The 20,363-nt window shown below is 41.6% G+C and overlaps 2 protein-coding genes across 2 annotated transcripts; both read right to left on the bottom strand.

The window, feature by feature from the left end:
* Positions 1-2,132: 2,132 nt before the first annotated feature.
* LOC121157635 (secretoglobin family 1D member 2-like) lies at positions 2,133-6,262 on the bottom strand. The gene is made up of 3 exons (XM_040981962.1): positions 6,102-6,262; positions 3,536-3,723; positions 2,133-2,272 (listed from the first exon to the last, which is right to left on the bottom strand). The coding sequence occupies exons 1-3, from the start codon at positions 6,154-6,156 to the stop codon at positions 2,225-2,227; spliced, it is 291 nt and encodes a 96-aa protein (XP_040837896.1). The 5' UTR covers positions 6,157-6,262; the 3' UTR covers positions 2,133-2,224.
* Positions 6,263-15,586: 9,324 nt separating this feature from the next.
* On the bottom strand, positions 15,587-18,555 carry LOC121157642 (secretoglobin family 1D member 2-like). The gene is made up of 3 exons (XM_040981970.1): positions 18,416-18,555; positions 16,960-17,147; positions 15,587-15,725 (listed from the first exon to the last, which is right to left on the bottom strand). The coding sequence occupies exons 1-3, from the start codon at positions 18,468-18,470 to the stop codon at positions 15,696-15,698; spliced, it is 273 nt and encodes a 90-aa protein (XP_040837904.1). The 5' UTR covers positions 18,471-18,555; the 3' UTR covers positions 15,587-15,695.
* Positions 18,556-20,363: the final 1,808 nt, after the last annotated feature.

Genomic DNA, 20,363 nt, shown 5'->3' with positions numbered 1-20,363 from the left:
TTTATGGTACAATTCTATAGGCCCTCATATTTCCCCTATTCCCTCCTCAATTTCCCTTCCCCAACATATTTCCCCCATATTTTTACAATAGTATAGTACTTCATAAGCAGTCATAAGGCCATCAGTCTGTTATTTAAGCGTGTCCTGACATTGCTGGTATAAACAATGGCAGACAGTTCAGCATCTCATTGTCAAGATATACCCAACTGTTTCATTGGAAGTCTATTTTGATTTAGAAATGGAGATGCATACTGCACTGTATCTTCACAACTGAATACGATAGTCTCTATTATGCATTTATTATGCATTCCCTTGAATGAGAAAAAATGAAACAAAATCAACAACAGGAATAGATCAAACAAAAGATTTACAGCACCATGGATTTAAGTAACATGCTACTGAACAACCAATGTGTCAATGATGAAATGCAAAACACAAAAACTTCTTACAGAAAATGCTGCTGCTGTGTGATCCATGAGTCCATGAAAAACTTAATAAGAGAAAGTATTTTGAAGAAATGAAAATAAACACAATATCAAAACCCATGGTTTGCAGCAAATCAGTATCAAAAGGGTTACTGATCTTATAATGTGCATTAAGTTTGCCTTGTATCAGAGAGAACGTATGGTATTTGTCCTTTTGTGATTGACTTATTTCACTGAACATAATGATTTCTAGTTGAGACTATTTGGTTTCAAATGGTATAATTTCATTCTTTTTAGTGGCTGGGCAGTATTCCATGGAGTAGATGTACCACTGTTTCTTTATCCACTTCTCTTTAGATGGGCATCTGGGTTGTTTCCATGTCTTTGCTATTGTAGATTGTATTACTATAAATATAGGATTACAGAACTCTTTCTCATATGCAGTTTTCATTTCTTTGGATATATTCCTAGGAGTAGGATAACTGGGTCATACAGCGGATCTATTTTCAATTCTCTTAACAGGCTTCACACTGACCTCCAAAGTGGTTGTACTAGCCTACACTCCCACAAGTGTCACAAGTGTCAGGATCCCATATCGGCACTGATTCATGTCCCAGCTGCTCCACTTCCCCTCCACTCCCTGCTTGTAGCTTGGAAAAGCAGTGATGAATGGCGCAAAGACTTGGGACCCTGCACCTGCATGGGAGTTCTGGAAAAAGCTTTGGATTGGCTCAGCTCTGGTCATTGCAGTCACTTGGGGAGTGAAGTTGTGGATGTAAGATCTTTTTCCCTGTCTCTCCTCTGTAAATGATTTGCCTTCCCCCTTCCCCCCCAAAAAAAGAAGAAATATTTTTTTTTAATTACATAAATCTTCATATGGTTTTGACTTTGGATTTTAACCTTTTCCAATTCGGGCATCTTGCAAAGTCTAGGGATAGCTTTTAGATCTATCTAACAGTGACAGAAATCTTGGGAGGGCCTCTCACTTTTGACACATCTTGGTTTTCAGTGAGATGTCCATAGTTGAAGTCTTCAAGTTCTTTTCATCTTTACATTGGGCCAAGTTTGGTGCTAGGGTTTCATGTCTATGTTGCTCTGTGTTCAACCCACACCTGTTCGTCTCATGACTCTTCAATAAAGCCCCTCTAAATAGGTTAGAAGCCTGCGGCAGACTGTTTTCCTGAGACACTAGTGTATACATGCAGAGAGAAAGTGTAGAGGTTGAGTGAGGAGAACCCAAGAAATCCTTCATAGAGTAAACCATAAGTGATAAATATTGGCTAGCCTCTCCTTTGTGGAATGGAATTGGAAAATGGAGAGACTAGAGCATTAGTAATGAGTCCAGAGCAACTAAGAAACAATCCCTCTTCTCATCACACAGCATATGTATCAACTGGTGTATCCTTTCCTGCTACCTTAGTTGTGGAAGAGATCTGTGCCCTCTTGAACCTCCATGAGGCTTAGATACAAATACAGTAATGAAAGGGTTTGTTCATTCATGGTTGCGTTAATGGGGAATCTGCAAATAAAGCACAACAGTTGGTGGCTCCCTATATCTTTACTGATGCCTGAATTTCAGAAGCCATTAGAGACAGGAGGATGTCTCCCTACAATTGATCATTATCAACAACAAAGAAAAGTTCATTATTAAAAGGCCTTACTTTTAAGACCACTGACAGTAAGACAAGAAGGAGACAATTAGAGAAGTGCATGGAAAATCATTTATTAAAGCAAGACATTGAAACCCTAATATGTGGCCATAAGATCTGGGTATCCTGGACGGACCGTGGAAATCAAGGTCAGATGCTCACACCTGGTAGCACACAATTCCGGGCAACAATTTCTGTCTGAAATGGAACAGAAAGGAAGAAAGGGAGAAGTGATGAATTCAACCCTTCCTTCTAGGGCTATCAGGTCACTACAACTTAGATGTCAGTGGAACTTCTCTTCGAAAGGCATCATGGAAAATTAGAATATCAAAAGGCAGGTGTGTGAAAAATTAGGGCATGATCTAGTGAAACTGCCTAAAACAAAACAATCAGAGGCTTGCCTTTTCCAAGAGATGAAATAAAGAAAGACTTCAAACAGGGTATAGAAAAGTCAAATAAAATTGTTTTCTATCATGGTACCAACAATTTGGAAGCCCATGTAGATTTTTTTTTAATAATATGCTTTTTGTAGATAAGATCCTACATAACTCTTGAGATGACTGAAGTGTACGTTTCAAACCTCAAATGGAAGGAGTGACAGTCAAAACAAGACAGAAGGGTGTATAGGGTTATTTTCTCTGACTTGCTAGGACAGGCATCTCTACGGTCCCATACAGAAAAGGACTCAGGGCTGAGTGACACAGAGCAGAACTGAAAGATGTTAAAAAGCAGCACGTCAACTAGATTCCCAAGCTCCCATCATGTGAATTGTATTTCATGACTCATGAACTCAGTTCCAAACATCAGTATTTGTGGGCATTTGCAACTCACCCTCCCCATCTGAAAGCAGGGTCCAACAAACACCCCTTTATCATCGAATTTCCTAATAAGGACATATGTAAGCACTGCCTATTCGTTTGAAGCTGCAGTGATAAAGCAGCAATGGTGTCTTCCCACAATCATGTCAAGGGGATTAGTAGGCGTGTGCTCCTGGGTTGGCAGGAGCTGGGACAGAATCCCTGCCAGCCATCGCCTGTTCTGGTGGACGATGAGCCCACATCCCATTCTGTATTACCACCCAAATATTCCCATGTGAGACTCCAAAGTGGCCAAATACATGGATGAAGTGGTGTTGATCCTCAGGCAAGATCAAAGTCAGAGGGGAAGCCAAGTGGAGCCTTTGAGCATTAGGCCACCTGCTTTCTCAGTACATCATGAGGAACATGGTGAGCAGGCAGGTGACCTCAGAAAGATGAGCATTCCCAGGATGCCAAGATGCCACGTGAATCTGAGGTCCATTCAGCAGGTGTTCTGCTGACACCTTCTCTTTGGTTTGTGGTCATCTTTTCCAAGGCCAGGCAAGTGCCCTGCTGTCTCAGTGGCCCATAGAACAGCCACTTGATCTCAAGTCTCACTGTGTGACTTAAAGGGACCTTAATATATAAAGGAGAAAGAGGTTACCAGCACTTTTCCAAATAGCAGTCTTTTTGAAAGGTCCATCTTATCCGTGCATCTCTTAACTTGCAACTTTGCCTCCACCACTTCCGGAGGTACATTGTATTTCTGAAGCGACAACCTGAAGACAGCTTCGGGAGCCAGTAAATTTTTTGTACTTTCAGTTAAAAAGGTTGGACATGCCACTGCATCAGCTGCAGAATAAAAGAAGAAAAACAGTTTACATGTGACAAGTCATCCCCCTTCCCAAGGCTCTCTTTCTCAGATAACGATTCCCTAGCATTTTCCTCTTAGTAGCTGTAATTGTGCTGGTGGCAGTGGAAATACCTTGTAACTATCATTTCCCCCAAATTATGCAAGTGACAAAACTAAGATCAGAAAAGTGTTTTAATCACTAACTTAGTTCTGGTTTTAGTTGGGGTGGGGGGTTGTTTGTTTGTTTGTTTGTTTTTTCTAAAACTCACTGACTACTTTCCTTTGTCTCCTTTGCTGAAATCCCTGACCAAGCTTTGTCTGCCAGTTGAACAAGAACTTAGAAGCCATGGATTCTGGGCCTGGCGCAATAATGTAGTGATTGAGGTCCTCGCCTTGCACGGGCCTGGATCCCATATGGTCGCCAGTTCTAATCCCAGGAGCCTTGCTTCTCATCCAGCTCCCTGCTTGTGGCCTGGGAAGGCAGTAAAGCACAGCCCAAAGCCTTGGGACCCTGCACCTGCATGGGAGACCCAGAAGAGCCCCTGGCTCCTGGCTTCAGATCGGTGCAGCACCAGCTGTTGCATTCACTTGGGGAATGAACCATCAGAAGGAAGATCTTCTTCTTTGTCTCTTCTCCTATCTGTATATCCACATTTCCAATAACAATAAATAAATCTTTTTTTAAAAAAAAAAAAAGAAGCCATGGATTCTGGGAAGAGGGGTTGTGGGATGATCAAACTGGAAGTGAGGGGAGGAATCAGACTCTCAGGAAAGATTGAACGGTGAGCGTTAATCTAGAAGAAAGTAAGAGAAATGGTTGCTGTGCAAGAAGGGGATATCCCGAGAATAGGAAGAGGACTTCACATCGTGCCATTAGATGTAGATAGAGCTAAAAGCTAAACTTCACACAGAATCCTTGTTTCCATTCATAAGAATATTCTGTGGAAAGTTGTTCTGCTATTCCTAAGGGGTATCTAGAATCCTCAAGAGAATGAAGAGAGGGAACACTGTCCCATTTCTGCCCTATTGTGAATTTAGGTAGATATGAAAGAATCTGTCTTTTTCTCACAGATTGTTTTAAGTCCTCTCTCACACAAGGCTTTTCTGTTCCCCCTGCACGTTTCCTGCATGTTCCTAGTGAGATCCGTTCTAAACCACATCAAACATTTGGCAGAACATGGAAAGAATACAACCAAAGGGAAAATGCAGGAACTAGAAGCAGATTCAGAAAATGAGAAAACTCAGGAAGTCTCAGAGAAGCTTGGGTTGTTTCTCGGGGTGTCGAGAAATGTGCTGAATTGCGTGATCAAAACAATGGCCAGAATTAATTCTGCATACAGAGAAATCTTAGCCCTCTCCTGTACAATAGTGCCCCAGCATTGCTTGAGCACTCTTGGAAAGCTGGAGATCTCACAAATGGTTCTTTTAGGTTTTTTTTTAACCCATTTGAAGGTTTCCTACTCAAGGATTCATAGACAACTGGGTTTTCTCTGCATAGAGCCATCCAGGCATAAGATCCCAACTTTGAATTTATGAGCAAGAACCTATGAGCTCTTGGGCCTAGCACAGTGGCTCAGTTCGCTAGTTCTCTCCTTGCAAAAGCTGAGATTCTGTATGAGTGCCAGCTCACGACCCAGATGCTCCACTTCCCTTCCAGCTCCCTGCTTGCAGCCTAGGAGTGAAGGAAAGGATGGCCCATGATCTTGGGACCCTGCACCCACATGGGAGACCTGGAGGCGACTCCTGTCTTTGGATCTGCTCATCTCTGGTCATTGTGGTCACTTGGGGAATGAACCAGCAGATGCAAGATCTTTCTCTCTGTTTCTCCTTCTCTCTGTAAATCTGCAGATTTGCCTTTCCAATGAAAATACAAACATTAAAAAAGAGAATTCATGCATTTACTAGGGTCTGCATGTGTGTGATGAGAAAAATCTCTGATCATCATAGATGAGATTTTATCTGCAGCAGAACTCCTGACATTCATAATCTCGCTGCATTCTCACTAGGAGGGTTCGATAGAACGATGAGGGATAGAAGAGGATGGGGTCAGGTAAGCATCTGGTTCAAGGTCAAGGAATGGAAAGTAGCAAACTCAGACTCCTACTGAGATCTCCTACTGCACTCTGCTGCTGTCAGACCTCCAGTGCCAGCTATAGAGCTTGCTCCCATGACTCTTCCTGAAACTTCCTGCAACGTTTTTCCTGCTCCAGTTCCTAGGTATGAAAAAGCTCATTATGAACCCTGAGATGCTGTGGGCTATTTCACTTAGGGAGCGAAGACTGGAATTGTGATGTGTTCCAGACCTCATCCTCATACGAATAGGATCACCTTTCATGAAGAGAAGGCTCCTACCATGGTTATCACAATTGACACTCACCTTCGTGGCAGCAAAGCACCAGAGTGACCAACAGGAGCGACACCAACAGCTTCATTGCTCCAAGTTCGCAGCTTTAAAGAACAGTGAACAATTTGTTCTTCACTGAAGGAGTTGTAGAGCCACGGCAGCCCAGGGTTATTTGTACCTAATGAGCCTCACCGGTACAGCCCACAGAGGCATGGGACAGGTAATAAGGTCTGGCTCTCAGTCCACCTTCCTCAGGGAAGACAGATGACTTACCAGAGTTAATCTGCACACCAGCCCCCCTCGATGTACACAATAGATCAGCCCAATGGAGCGCAACTCCTTCCTCCAGGTGTACATCCGGGTGCCCAAGAAATCTATGTGGAGAAGGCTCATTTACTTTTAAGATTATGATGATTACATCTTTGTTCTATCTGTAGAGTCCCATGTGTGTTCTGATTACAGCAGGGTAGGAGCAGAGAGCAAGGGAAGCAGGTAGGGTTGGGGGTGGTACCTGCACGGTGATCATAAGAGAACGGAAACACAGAAGACCCATGTCGGCCTGCATTTTGCCTCACTTGCACACTGATAACCCTGAACTTCTTATCTCTTCCATCTCTGCTTTACCCACACGATTACCTTAACAATGCAGCTGAAATATCTCCCCTTGGTGGACCTGCTCTGGTTGAAAACTACCTTTGTTCCCTGTCCTTTCTGATCTCACTTAGCTCTAATAGTCAAGGGCTTCCTTTGGGTGTGATGTAGACAGATGACAGAGATCATGTCTTCAGCAAGAACAAGTCTAGGCTGTGATGTCAGAGAATCTAAGCCGTGATATCAGAAAGTTCTGAAGGTTCCTATTCCTGTGCATTAGAGGAGTCATTCATGAGCACCTTGCAAAAATAAAAAACCTTCTGGACATCCTAACACAGCACACCCTTGATCTAGTGCAATTCCAAAGATCCTGAAAGATCTTAATCTCTCAGCATCTGGCAGGCTAGACAAGGCATTAGGCCTTGAGCACAGTAAAGCAACGTATCCTTGACAATATAGTACAGTGGACTGAGTGCTGTCTTGACATTTTCGTTCTATGATGAGTCTGAAACAGCTCAGTCACCTGAAGGAGAATGGGCAATTGACACCACTTATCTTGCCTCTGCTCAGCATTGAGTGAGCTTAACAGTCTGAAATCCTCCCAGAGAAATAAATAATAAACAATTAATCCCTATATCTAGCAACAGGATTCTCTCAGACACTTGACCAAGCAACCTAGAACTTGTGTAGGATGTCAGCTCTAGCATGTCCTGAAAAAAAAATAAATAATGGGGACATCAGAAGGATAAGTGGATGCCACAGGAAAGAAGTAGGGTAGGAGAGATCAATGGACAGAACATAGGCAAGTTGTAGAGCATGACATTGCTATTTGTGATGCCATAAAGTCAGATAAAACTCATGACTTATTTTTCCAAGCCCACAAAATGTACACAATGGAGGAAATGGAACTGCCAACTACGAACTTAGGGTGGTGTTGACATCCCATTTTACATTTAACAATTTTTGTACAAATGCCATTCTGGTGCAGGGTATTGGGGAAGGCACTGAGCATGTGGGAAAGATGGTATCTGGGGGACCTGGCACGGAAGCCTAGCGGCTAAAGTCCTTGCCTTGAACTGGCCTGGATCTCATATGAGCACCAGTTCTAATCCCAGCAGCTCTACTTCCCATCCAGCTCCATGCTTGTGGCCTGGGAAAGCAGTCAAGGATGGCCCAAAGCCTTGGGACCTTGCACCCATGTGGGAGACCTGGGGGAAGTTCCTGGCTCCTGGCTCCTGGCTCCAGATTGGCAAAGTTCTAGCCATTGTGCTCATTTGGAGAATGAATCATCAGACAGAAGATCTTCCTCTCTGCCTGTCCTCCTCTCTGTATATCTGACTGTAAAAAAAATAAATAAATCTTTTTTAAAAAAAAGATGGTATCTGGGACATATACACTTTCCGTCCAACCTAAACGTGAGTGGGGCATTGTTCTTAGAAAACATGTCACTAGCGTATTTTCATCAGAGGATATTTTTGAAAAACTGAATGAGAGGATAAGCAACATACATATGCATGTTCTGTATGAAGGGAGAATTCTAAGATTATCAACCGTGAAACCAAATGAAAAGAGTTAAAATGAGCTGGAAGTTATCACACAAAACCCGATTAACTTCCCATCATGACACAGCTCAGTGGAAAAAAAGATATTGTTGACAATAGTATCAACAATAGGACTGAAATATACTGAAATACTCGAATGCAAGCTCTTGTGAGAAAATCAGGAAACTACTCATGAAATGAGCGAATCTTGGAGGAAGATGCCTTGATCCCAGCAACTCATTAGACATTTGAAGTAATTCCAAAATTATTCTGCAATCACAGTTGTACCTATCAGCACTGGCATAGGAAGACTGAATGTCTTAATTTCATAGTCTGAAAAGGTCCCAATTGTGTCTTTCAAAATGACAACGTATTCCTTTGTGGAGACGTGAAGGGGAAGCCAGCTTTGGACCAGAACACTTGTCAGGCTCAGTTTGACACTTATTGAGTGGGCAGGGTCTTCAGAAAATTCTTTCAACTCATACCCTCAGTTGCTTCCTAAATAAAAAAAGGTGTGAAAACCACAATGCCCAACTCACTGGATTTAAGAGTTTATAGTTCGAGAGAAAAAAAAAATTGCAGTGTCTAGCACCGTATGTCAGCTGCTCTATTTATGCAATGAAAAACATACAAAATGGGTCTCACAAAATAAATCACCTCTTTTTGCCAAAGTAAATTATCTAACTCAATGTGATCTGTCAACAAGGAAGATTTATTTAACCTCAGTAAAAGTGCATCCAAGGTTGGCTCTGTTTTCAGTGCTATTTTTTTTTTCAAAATACTCACACAAAATGAAATTTACTATTCTTGCTAGGTTCCAGTAGACTCACCATAGGATTAATAGAACCACATTTATACATTGGAAGTTGGAAGGATAGATCCTAATTATCCAAAGTTCAGTGAGACTTTGGCTCCCTGTCCTCACCAGGATGTGTGTGTCTCATGTCCTTTTGGCTGAGGGCTAATCCCAGGGATTATCCAGGCGTGATTCATCATCCTGTGATCATGGCCCCAGCACATGGGGTCTTGGAAAGGATTTCTATGATGCCCTAAAGCAAACAGACACATTCATAGTTAATGTGCACCGCGGTCACACCAAACATTACTGGGACTTCCCTCTCATTAACAACTCACATCAGTTAAAAAAAAAAGACAGGAAATACAGCGGTCAACAGTCTGCATATTAATGCAGTGTCCTGTCTTGCTTAAAACAAGTCTATAAATCTATAAAGATGAGGTTAAGACTTGATCGTATACACTAGATCTGTTCCTATCTCCACAGGATTACGCTGTCTCAATAACCTAATTCTTTCTGAATGCTACTTTATCACAGCTTTCCTCAGTGATAGCACTCTTAACTTTACATTTAGAAATAATTCCAAAGCCCTGAAGAGATATTGCCAAGAATACAAGAGGTTGAGCAAAGGTTTTATCGAGTTCAAGGAAAAACTGGACATACCCTGAGAATTCTTAAAATGGGTCAGAAAGATCTCTGAACTGATACTTAGCACCCTTTAGCTTATTTTGTTAGCAAACAATATATGTCTATAAAAGAAAAATCTAGTAACTTGAAATGTAATAGTTTGAAAGACCTGTATTTCCAAATAATCCTTCCAGTCAAGATGACAATATGACAATAAAAACCCTCCGTTTCCTGTGATGGACTGTGTCACTGTGTCAACCTTTTAGGTAAACCTCACTTCAGAAGGATTTTCCAAATCGCTCTGACTATAGTTATGCTGATAGATCACATCGGAATTTCCCTTGTCACTATCCCCAGCAATTGGTCTATTCCATTGATACTACACTCTATGATTCAATTGATAGTTGATCTATGGGTTTTAATTATCTGCTTTTTTTTTTTCTTAAAGCATGTTAAGGGAACAGCACACCAGTCTCTACATTTTCTCTGGGTCATAAAAACATCCTCCAACTCTTTATCAAATAATACTAACTATTTGCTGTTTATAATTCTACGTGTTACATGGGGTCTGTATTATGGTAAATTCAAAGTTTATTGTTACTTGTATCCCTGTTACTAAAATTGAAGGCCTGTACTTTCACATCCCAATTCTCCTGCCATCTGATCCATTGCAAAGGTCTTGGGGGAAATGGGAAATCCAGCTCTAGAAAAATATTTCCTGCAGATCTCATTATGGCCCCCAGGAGGCAGCAATGAGACATAGCTTCCTCCTCAGCGTTTCGGAAGGAGGAGCATCACTGTGCAATGAAGAGCTAATCAAGGTTTTCTATTTAAGCTTCTCATGTGTTTAGGTATAGTATTTTCCAATCTTGCTTTTACCTCTGGATAAATTCAAGAGCACAATAGAACTTCCCCCCAAATTAGTCGCAAAATATCATCTCTTATTGTTTCATCAATTTTACTTAATTTCTATTTCTTCTCTGTTTCATCTCTAGTAAGCCTACCTTTCATTTGAAATCCATTAAAATGTTTTTGAATGAGCATTTGTTTTTATGTGATAGTCAAAAGAGTAATGCTTCAACAGACACAAATTCAGGCCAAAATTCAGGAGGAGCAAAGACCATGAACAACAATCAAATGAAAAGATGTCCAATTCACCGAATTACAATACACTTCAAGATAGTCACAGATGACCAGAATTCTAGTAGAGTATCCTTACGAGCAATTTGCATGGCACACAATTCAAAAGAAAGTTCAAGAAAGATATATTTTTAAGAAAACTGATTCTCTACATTCCAAAATTCCATCTTACGTTCATAATAGTTTGTCAACATTATGAAAGAGTTTTGCAGCCTGGGCTATTCTAGAAACTACACAGGTCTGATTCCCCTGGCAGGAGTGCGGGGAGGGCCATGGCAGTATCTGTCCTGTTTATTTCCTTCAACAAAGTAGCCTTTTGATGGAAAAAAAAAAAAAAAGATCCAGGAAGGAAGGGGTCACTCAATCAGCAGACAACATTGATTTGGGTTTTATTTTTCTGGGTTTTTTTGTTTGTCTGTTTACTGTAGAAAATGGGATTACAGCAAATGATGAAGGGTTTGAAAATCACTCTGTTTCTTAACAATACACACCTGAATGGAACTTGGTTTTCAGATCCTATTGATACAGGATAACAAACCAAGTACATCGAACTGCAGATGCGAACTAGCCATAAACCTATCTCACATGTAACAATACCTGTTTGTCAATCAGAAACACAGCTTCTCAGTACACCTCCCTCACCTGGGAAGGAATGTGTATACCCATGCCCCTTAGGACCACACACAAAAAAAGCCAGTAATTGGGAGAGATCCCCTCTTGTCTCATCAGAGACCAGACAGGAGGAGGCACTGAAAGGGTTCTGTTTCCACATCCCCTCCTCCATACCTTTTCTCCATCCTGCCTACTGCACTCCACAGCTGTGCCCACTCATGTGTGTGTCTGCTTTCTCACCTTTTAAATGAATGGTGCCCCTTTGTGTACCATGTATGTGCATTTTAAGTATAAGGCAAGGACCCTGAAGAGTTAAACCTCCAGACATGACATTGCTTGCAGCCAATCAGGATGCTTCTGAAGAATCGGACTCCAGGAGGAGTGGTACATCAGTTTGACCCATACAGATCTTTCAGTCTCTCCCCTCCAAACCATCATGTCTCAGTCGCCTCGCTTACCTGCAAGTGCCGTGGCCCTGTTGTTGGGAGCCCCTCAGGATTCATTCCTGACTTACGTATAGTGTGGCCTTATCCATGGATGTTCCTAGGCAGTAATTCGGCATCCCCAGGAACCCAGAGCTCACTGCCAGGTGGCCAACAGGTGATGGATTCACCCACTGCCTTGAAGCAGTGGATGGAGCTAGGACCCCACACATTGCATCTGACCTGGCTCAGATTTCCCGGGCAGCCACCACGCTGCCAGGAGGTCTGTCCATCCAAGCCCAGAGGATGAGCTCACCTGCTCCCCACCCCCCAAAATCAGGAATTGGGTAGTTATTTTCCATCTCAGTCTGCCAGGAACCACCCTCCCCTCAACCCTCACACCCCTTCAAGCTAGCTAAAACAAAGAACATTATTTTGGACCCTCCCCACACCTGTTGGCTTCCCAAATAGAATAACTTCATGTAATCACTTCACTTGTTATTTTTTGAAGATTCTGGTATTTTAACAACTTCCTAGGGACTTTTTCTTGAGAAAAAGCACAGGGCCATGCACTATGGCCTAATGGCTAAAGTCCTCACATTGCATGCTCCAGGGTCCCATAGGGAAGCTGATTTGTGTCCCAGTGGTCGCACTTCTTTTCTAGCTCCCTGCATGTGGCCTGGAAAAGAAGTCAAAGATGACCCAAAGTGATCTTTTTTGCACCCAAGTAGGAGACCCAAAGAAGTTCCATTAGTAGGAAGCTGGATTGGAGGTACAGCAGCCAGAACTTGAACTTGAACTTGAGCCTATTAAGCCATAGTGCCAGCCCCTAGTGTTATTTCAAAATATGCTTTTTTTTTTTCATTTTTTGCTTCATCTATCAGTGTACTATGTCACGTCTACTTAATTAAATCTACTGTCTAAAATTTGAAATACAGGGAAATAGAAACAGGAGGGATTGAGAAAGTTTATAAAATTGTTACAGGTTTTATCACATGTGTATTGTTTGCTGTGTGCCTAAGAAAGCCCACATTATGAAGATATCTTACTGTTTCTGTGGTTTACTAACAACAGGCAAGGAGATCTAGAAAATAAGCAAATACTATAGTGGAAAAAAATAGCAGGATTTGAGTAAAATCTTCTATAGTGCACAAAAGTAGCATAGCTACAGCAAGAAAGACTTCTTTAAAGTATTGTGGGCAGCAGGGGAGTGAGCGAACTGTGGTTTTTCTTCTTGGAACTATACCTATGGAATGCATAAAATGTGTACTCTTTATATTAATAAAATAAGAGTGAAATGGTTAGAATAATATGGCATATAAATGTATAAAGACACATACATATATATATAGTATGGAATATTATTCACTCATACAAAGAAATGAAACCATGTCTTTTGCAGCAAAACAAATACAACTACATATCATTACCTAGTGAAAGAAGCCAGTCCCCAAAAGATAAGTATGTATTTTTGTGGAGTTGGGAGTGCAAGGCTGTGTAGCAGATATTTACTCTTAACAACAATAGTGTTAAAAGGTTATTGGGGTAAATAGTAAATTGGTGTCTAGAGGTAAGACTAGTTAAACATAGAATAGTAGTAGCAATACATGAGTGCTGAGTAGTGCTAAGGGAGTCTCTTAACTGTTAGCATACTATGTTTGGCTTCCGTAATTGTTGCTTGGCTTTGCTGCATAAAGAACAGGACTGACACCATGATAGGCCTAAGGTCAGGGAGTAGGCTTAAGTTTCACTTCACTTCAAAGTTGCATTTTCCTCAGAGTCATGGAGTGGGCAAAGGGCAGTGACCTTGGAGATGGGCCCATCAGGGGCATCTTCATGTCCGCAAGTGGAATGTGCTCTGCACTGGTATGGGTTGTGTGGGAATTTTAACGATTGACATCATTTCATCTTAAATTAAAGCAAACATGGCATCTAACCTTTTGGTATTGGCTCATTTCCCTTAGCATAATGATTTCCAACTGGGCCCATTTAGCCACGAAGCAATGCATTTCATGTTTTTTAATAGCAGAGTAGTATTCCATGGAGTAGATTGTTTTGGGAGATTTTTTTTTTAGAAAGTCAGGGTCTACACCTAAATCTTACAAGGTGTTTCCAATATTTTCTTCCAAAAGTTTGAAGGTTTCTGGATGTGGGTTTAGGTCTTTTATCCATTTAGATTTGATCTTAGTGTATGGTGAAAGATGTGGGTCTAACTTTTTGCTTCTACAGTCTATCAACCAATTGTCCCAACAACATTTATTGAAGAGACCTTCCCATTTGCCTGGATTGTCGTCTGTTTTTTTGTTTGTTTGTTTGTTTTTGTCAAAGATTATTTGGCTGTATCTTTGTAGGTTCCTCTCTGCTGCTTCTATTCTACTCCATTGATCCTCCTCTCTATCTTTGTGCCAGTACCAGACTGTTTTAATAACCACTGCCCTATAGTATGTTCAGTCATGTAATTTTAACTGCTATCTCTTGAAGGTGAATATAGCATATCCACCATACTTAGTCTTTAAAAAATCACATGACATTGAACTATCAAAACCACTTGAGCAGCAAGACCCTTGGAGCATGCTCCACATCAGGGACTTGGAAAACAGAAACAGGAAGAAATGATGAGGAAATAATAGTCTTACCCACTTTCCTAGCCCTTGAACCTTTGTGCCCTAATTAACTATGTAAAGATTATCAAAAATCAAGAAAAAAAATTAGTTAAAAAAATCACATGACAACATGTGATCCCCAATTTCTTAAGGTTGTTGATAAAGATTTGATATGTCATTTCCAATTTTAGATTGTGATTTTAGGTGTATGTTGAGAGGGGTTTCTTGGGAGCTTGGAGCCTATTTGAAAGAATTTCATCTCAACCAAGAAAAATGAGGTGTGTGCTATGACTGTGCTGGTGGGGAAGGAAAGGACAGGATGGACCCATTGAAGTGATGCAGTACAGATTAGGGGCAAGAACTCAGTGGCCTTTGCTTTTTGAAAATTCTTTCACTTGTATAAGATAACCTAATTTCACAAAGCAGATTTAGGAGCATAGTGATACTTCACATTATACCTACCTACCTTCCTGCCTGCAGATATAGTTTGCAGAATAATCTCCTTTATAAAAATGTCCTCACTCTACATCCTGAATGCTTTGAAAACTTCCCAATATATCTAAAAAGGGCACCTGCCTATAAGTGAAGCACTTTGCAATGTGAGGATTGAGCTGAATGGCCTCAGGATTCCTAAAACCACCCCAAACATTTTAGAAGAACAGAATTAGCATTGGTTTACAGTGAACAAACTCACAGGAAAGAACATATTATGGAGGACTAGGCTGGAGGGAAGAGGCCATGAGGAAAGGACTGCTATCAGTCCTCAGACATTGGAAGCCAGCATTATGGAATCCTTGCCTTGAGCCTTCAGCAGGAATTGATAGGAAACATCGGGTAAACCATAGAAAGGGAGTAAGCACCTTGACAGTGAAGTCCTCATACTCCAGCGTACAGTCCACCATGGACAGTGAGACTGGGGTCATCCTCAAGTACGTGACCGTCAAGCATGGTGCAACTGCTATCTAGCCCTAACTGTCAGTCTCATGATCACACAAGTGGGGAGTCTGTGTTTTAAGGCAAGAGAGTTCCTGACCACATGTGTCTGTTTATAATGCCTGAATCTCCCTCTGCTTCTCAATTTTAGCCCTTAGCAATGGGTTATCACCAACGTGTAAAAGTTAAGTTTGTTATTAAAGCCCCAAGGGTCAATAATGAAAGTCATTAAATGGCAAGACACACAGAGGAGTGCAGGGAAAGTGATTTATTAAAACAAATTGTTGACGCCTTTGCATTGTACTGAGGATCCAGGCTTTCCTTGATGGATGGTGAAACCAGGATTAACCGTGATATGCAGCTCATACATCACAAGCTTTTATGATTTCTGCCTGCAATTGAAAATCAGAGAGAAAAGAGAAAATAAGACAATGTCAGCCATGGTTTTTCTGGAGTCAGCTTAACAAAACCACTATGTCAATGGCGTTTTGCCTTTGAAGGCGTTTGTTAGTATAAAATGCAAGAAGGATGTGTCCATGAAAAATTAGAATTTAGATCTGAAAACTTACAACAAAGCATGCACGTTAGGAAACTGCCCTTCCAAAATCAGTCAAATATTAGGATACTTTAAAAATTTTCATGAAGAAGCAAATGCAATAGGTTTATTACAGAACAACATTTAAATCTTGCATAGTATTTCCTTTAATCATGTGATTTGGAGAGCCTTCTTACTCAGGAAACATCCCAAATATGTGATTCAGGCCTTTGATGGAAGGTGGTGAGTACATAAATGGACACTGTTTTCTTCGATGTCTCAGAACAGTGGAGCCTAATTTCATATCCAAGAGGAGACACAGGTCAGAGAATCTTGCAGCACAACTGGAATAGAACTACGAGAAACTCTGCAATCAGGAGCCTCCAGTTCCCATGGTGGGAATCAGCTTTGAACTCAAGTTGATGGTAAATGGAGTTCATGATTAACAAATGGTGGTGGCCTGAAGTCTACTCTGATTCATCACATTTAGAGAAAAAGAAAGGTGTGTGTGAATGCTTCTGCTCCGCAAGCATCACAGACAATGCAGCAAGGGTAACTTACATTGATTGTGACAGGGAATAGGGTTGGAGTCAAGCAGGGGAAAATGGGTCCTAAGGTGCTGCTTTGGTCTCCTGGCTTTGTCAATGCCAACAAAGAAACTCCATCAACCAGTGGCTCCAGTTCGCAGAGGAAATCTCCTACCCCTGACTTTATCCTCCCTCTGACCTCATGTCCAACAGCACAAAACTCCCCTTGACACTAAGCAGTGGGAGAGTGGGAGAGTGGACCTGAGGAACCTGCTCTTTCAACATCACTCCCTGTGACTCCGACTCTGGACACCATGAGGACAGTGGGAACTAAATGAGTGACCTGAGAAGGAGAAACGTGCAGGGTAGATCTGTGTCCCTGAGTTTAATTCAACAGGTGGATTGGCGGAATCCACCATAAGAACTCGGGCCACCTCTTTTGGGGGGAAAAAAGCAAAGTAAGTGGAATGCTGGCAGATTTTTCCCTCCATGGAGTAGCAAGTTGGCCTCATGCCTAGTGCTATGACTGAACAAATGCCCATAACATGAAAGAGAAGAAATTACCACTACACCTTTAATTAGCAATCTATGTGCAAGGGAGATCTGATCCGTGCATTTCTTTGCCTCCACAAATGCCTCGGTAGCTTCTGCAGGTGCCCCAAATTTCGACAGGTACAATCTGAATGGTTTTTCAGGAGTTAGCAGATAATTTGAGCTTGCAACTGTAAGTTCTGGGCAGGCAGCTGCATCACCTGAAACATAGGAAAAGACATAATTTGCGTTCATAAACCATTTTTGACATGGATTTCTGAAGGGTGATCACAAAGGACTCTGAGGTTTTTATATTCTTTCCCTAGAATTGAGTTGACTCTAGGGAAAGACCTTGGATAAAGTAGCTTCCTCGGGTTTCCACAGCAAGTGGTAACTCACTCATTTAGATTCTCTGCATTTCTTAACCCAAATCCACATTTTTTTTTGTAAGAATTCCCTCTTAATAAAATCCCATATTCTCAATCCGAAAAATCGGTTTCTCTGGCAGTTAAAGATAGCTGGTCAGTTCAGGAGACTGGAGAAAAGGAGAGTTTGAGGAACCATTTAGGAAGTAAAAGAGTCAGAATCTTACCACAGAATTCAGATATGAAAGAAAACTCAGACTTGAGCCAGCAGGCTCTTGAATGGCTAAATAGGATCATTTTACTCAAATTTTGGGAATCCAACATACACCACTGGATGATGAACAGCTACAAGCTAAGCTTCCTCCAGAAACAGAGATATACAAAATAGTGTGTTGAAATAGCAGTTAGAATGGACTCTAATTCAGCAAAAGTCTTGGTCACATTGATCTAGTTCTGCCATTATTGGCAGCAGTTCTCATCCTCATCATAGTCATTTGAGAGTTTGTTATTAAACATTAAAATACACTCTCTTTTTGGATTAGGAACTCTACAGAGTTCTTGCTATGTATGGGCATTCCAAGTAGTTGAATTTATGAACTGAATGATGAGGGTGGGCCAGTGTTGGCTGCACAAGCTGATGCCCATGACACGCTAATCTTTCACTGGAGTCCTGTGATGGTTCCTTTACGACCAGGGAATGTGGTGGATGATGCTCCAAGTAATTAGGACTCTGCTCAACCACAGGAGAGACTGATGAACTTCCCAACTTCCGGTTTATCCTGGCTCGCCCCTTGCATTTGTGAGAATTTAAGAGTGAACAAATGAATGGAAGATCCCTCATGTCCAGAATTCCCATTTCACTCTACTGACTGTGATCATATGTGTCATTCAAGGGCCAGGACTCCAGCCACACCTCCTCTGTTTTCCTGCAGAGATTTCCCTCTCCAATTTCAGTGACATTGGGGAAACCGAAAAATAAAGCCTGTGTACTGGAGAGGAGATTCTTTTGTAATAATCTTAGGCAAATCTTTGGACTACTGGAATGTTCCAGATTCCATCTTACCACACGCAGGGTCATCTGCTGTTCAAAGACTCTTCCCAGATTCATCACAAGTGATACTCACTCTCATAGCAGCAAATGGCCAGAATGACCATCAGGAGACATAGAGACAGCCTCATGGTGGTGAATTATGCTTTAGGTATCAGCTTTAGGAAGCAAAGTCAGGCTTGTACTCCACCCAAGCAGCTTGGAGCCCTGGAAACCTGCGAATTATATACTCGATGAGTCTGTCTGGCCCTGCCCACAGAGTCAGGTGCCAGGTCATAGTCCTGTCTTCAGAACTCCTTTTTCTTGGAGGGCTGGTGCCAACATTCAGTGCCAAATTCCACACTTCCACTCTGTAAACATAAGCATAGCTGGAGTGATCAGGCTTCCCGGAAATGACCTCTGAACGTCAGGTAGCTTTTGATATTTTGCTGCTTAATTGCATCTTGTTCTCTTAAGGAGAACCATTATGTGTTCTGAGAACAGGATATAGGTACACAGGAAGCTAAGGAGTCGACCATGACCCCCTTTGTCTGTGTGGTATCTGACCGGGAGTCTTCCACATGCACAAACAACCCATCTGAACAGCATGGTTCCTCTCCTTGCCTCCCCTTCCATTTTTGCCTAACTGACATGGTTACCTTGAACCTAGGTGAAAAACCTTACTGAAGAACTTCTTTTGAGAAATAGCCTTTCTCCAACTGTGCTTACTGACCACACAGCCCAGTCAACTTCTTTCTTTCAATGCAACATGGATATACATCACAGAGGTTCCCATCTTCAGTCCTTTCAGGTGAAAGCCTGGTGTGGTCAAAAGAAATATGAGACTCCTACCCTCCAGACACATGGATGGAGACATAATTCACAGACACAGAGTCAAGTTGAAGGTTTTGTGCACCCAGAAGATTCCCCACAATTAAGTAGGGAGAATCTAGCAGTCCTCGCACTGGATACCCTAAAGGAATGGAATAGCATATAGCACAGAAACCTACCTCATTGCTTCACTCAGGCAAGGAAAGGTGTCAGGCCTTTGCCCAGCACATGAATGTGATGATGCAGAGCACTGATTGTGAATACAGTAATCTACAGACTTCAATAAAAACAAATGTGATATATAAACTTTTACCCATATAAAATGGTTTATGTATTCTTTCATGTAATGAAATGATAGACACATATAACAAGGCTCAGTCTTTGGCCCTGAGTTTCACATTGCAGTCAAACTTCCCAGCCAACTCCTACTGGACTCTTCAGGAGAACATGGTTGGAAGATTAAACTAGGTGAATTGGGAATCTTTTTTTTCCACCTCAGTGTCAGCACTTTTCTATTTACTGTAGCCACCGATGCATGAAAACACACACTTTTGAGAACTCTTGAAAAGTTACCCGGGGGACATGATGGAATTATTTCCTCTGCTAAAGTATTGTTATTCAGTTGGGAACATTTTTTCCTATTGATTCTCCCAAGATGGTCAGTGGTTTGGGTATCAGGCAGTTCAAGTTACAACCATGAAATGGAGATATGCAGGATGTGAGTCTGCACATACCGAAGACACACACCAAACATAGCAGTGTGAGCTTGTCACCCTTGTTTATTCATTGTCATTAGCATCATCTCTTCTTACTTTTGCTTCTTTTTCATCGTAACTGTTCTCCTTGCTTCTCTCCTCCATTTATTTCAGGGTGCAAATAGCTTCACAATCTGTATGTCTATTTGTCCTGAAATATTCAGAGCTGAACATAGCATAATACTGACCTGTTCTTCTGGGAGATAGATATCCTTCACACATACACAACCAATCCAGAAAATGCTTAGCTTTAGGGAGAACTTACTAATTTTAACCATCCCCTTGAGGGATTTTATTTTTAATTAATTTTGTATTAGAAAGTCAGATTTACAGAGAGAGGAGAGACACAGGGAAAGATTTTCTGTCCACTGGTTCCACTCTCCAAGTGTTCACAAAAGCCAGAGCTAAGCTTATCTAAAGGAGCAAGGAGCTTCTTTCGGATCCCCCATGTAGGTGCAG

Source organism: Ochotona curzoniae, unplaced genomic scaffold, assembly GCF_017591425.1.
Source record: "Ochotona curzoniae isolate NIBS_2020 unplaced genomic scaffold, NIBS_Ocur_1.0 contig_3527, whole genome shotgun sequence".
NCBI classification, from domain to species: Eukaryota; Metazoa; Chordata; class Mammalia; order Lagomorpha; family Ochotonidae; genus Ochotona; species Ochotona curzoniae.
The sequence above is the reverse complement of the archived record's forward strand: the minus strand, read 5'-3'. Positions and strand labels throughout refer to the sequence as shown.

Bases quoted from the DNA above. Each gene is read 5' to 3' on its own strand.
- LOC121157642 (XM_040981970.1), bottom strand. From the start codon at position 18,470: ATGAGGCTGTCTCTATGTCTCCTGATGGTCATTCTGGCCATTTGCTGC. The intron at 17,148-18,415 runs GTGAGTATCACT...CCTATGTTTCAG, and splicing joins GGCCATTTGCTGCTATGAGA to GTGATGCAGCTGCCTGCCCA. The intron at 15,726-16,959 runs GTAATTTCTTCT...TTTCAATTGCAG, and splicing joins TGCTAATTAAAGGTGTAGTG to GCAGAAATCATAAAAGCTTG.
- LOC121157635 (XM_040981962.1), bottom strand. From the start codon at position 6,156: ATGAAGCTGTTGGTGTCGCTCCTGTTGGTCACTCTGGTGCTTTGCTGC. The intron at 3,724-6,101 runs GTGAGTGTCAAT...TTTATTCTGCAG, and splicing joins GGTGCTTTGCTGCCACGAAG to CTGATGCAGTGGCATGTCCA. The intron at 2,273-3,535 runs GTAACCTCTTTC...GTTCCATTTCAG, and splicing joins TGCTATTTGGAAAAGTGCTG to ACAGAAATTGTTGCCCGGAA.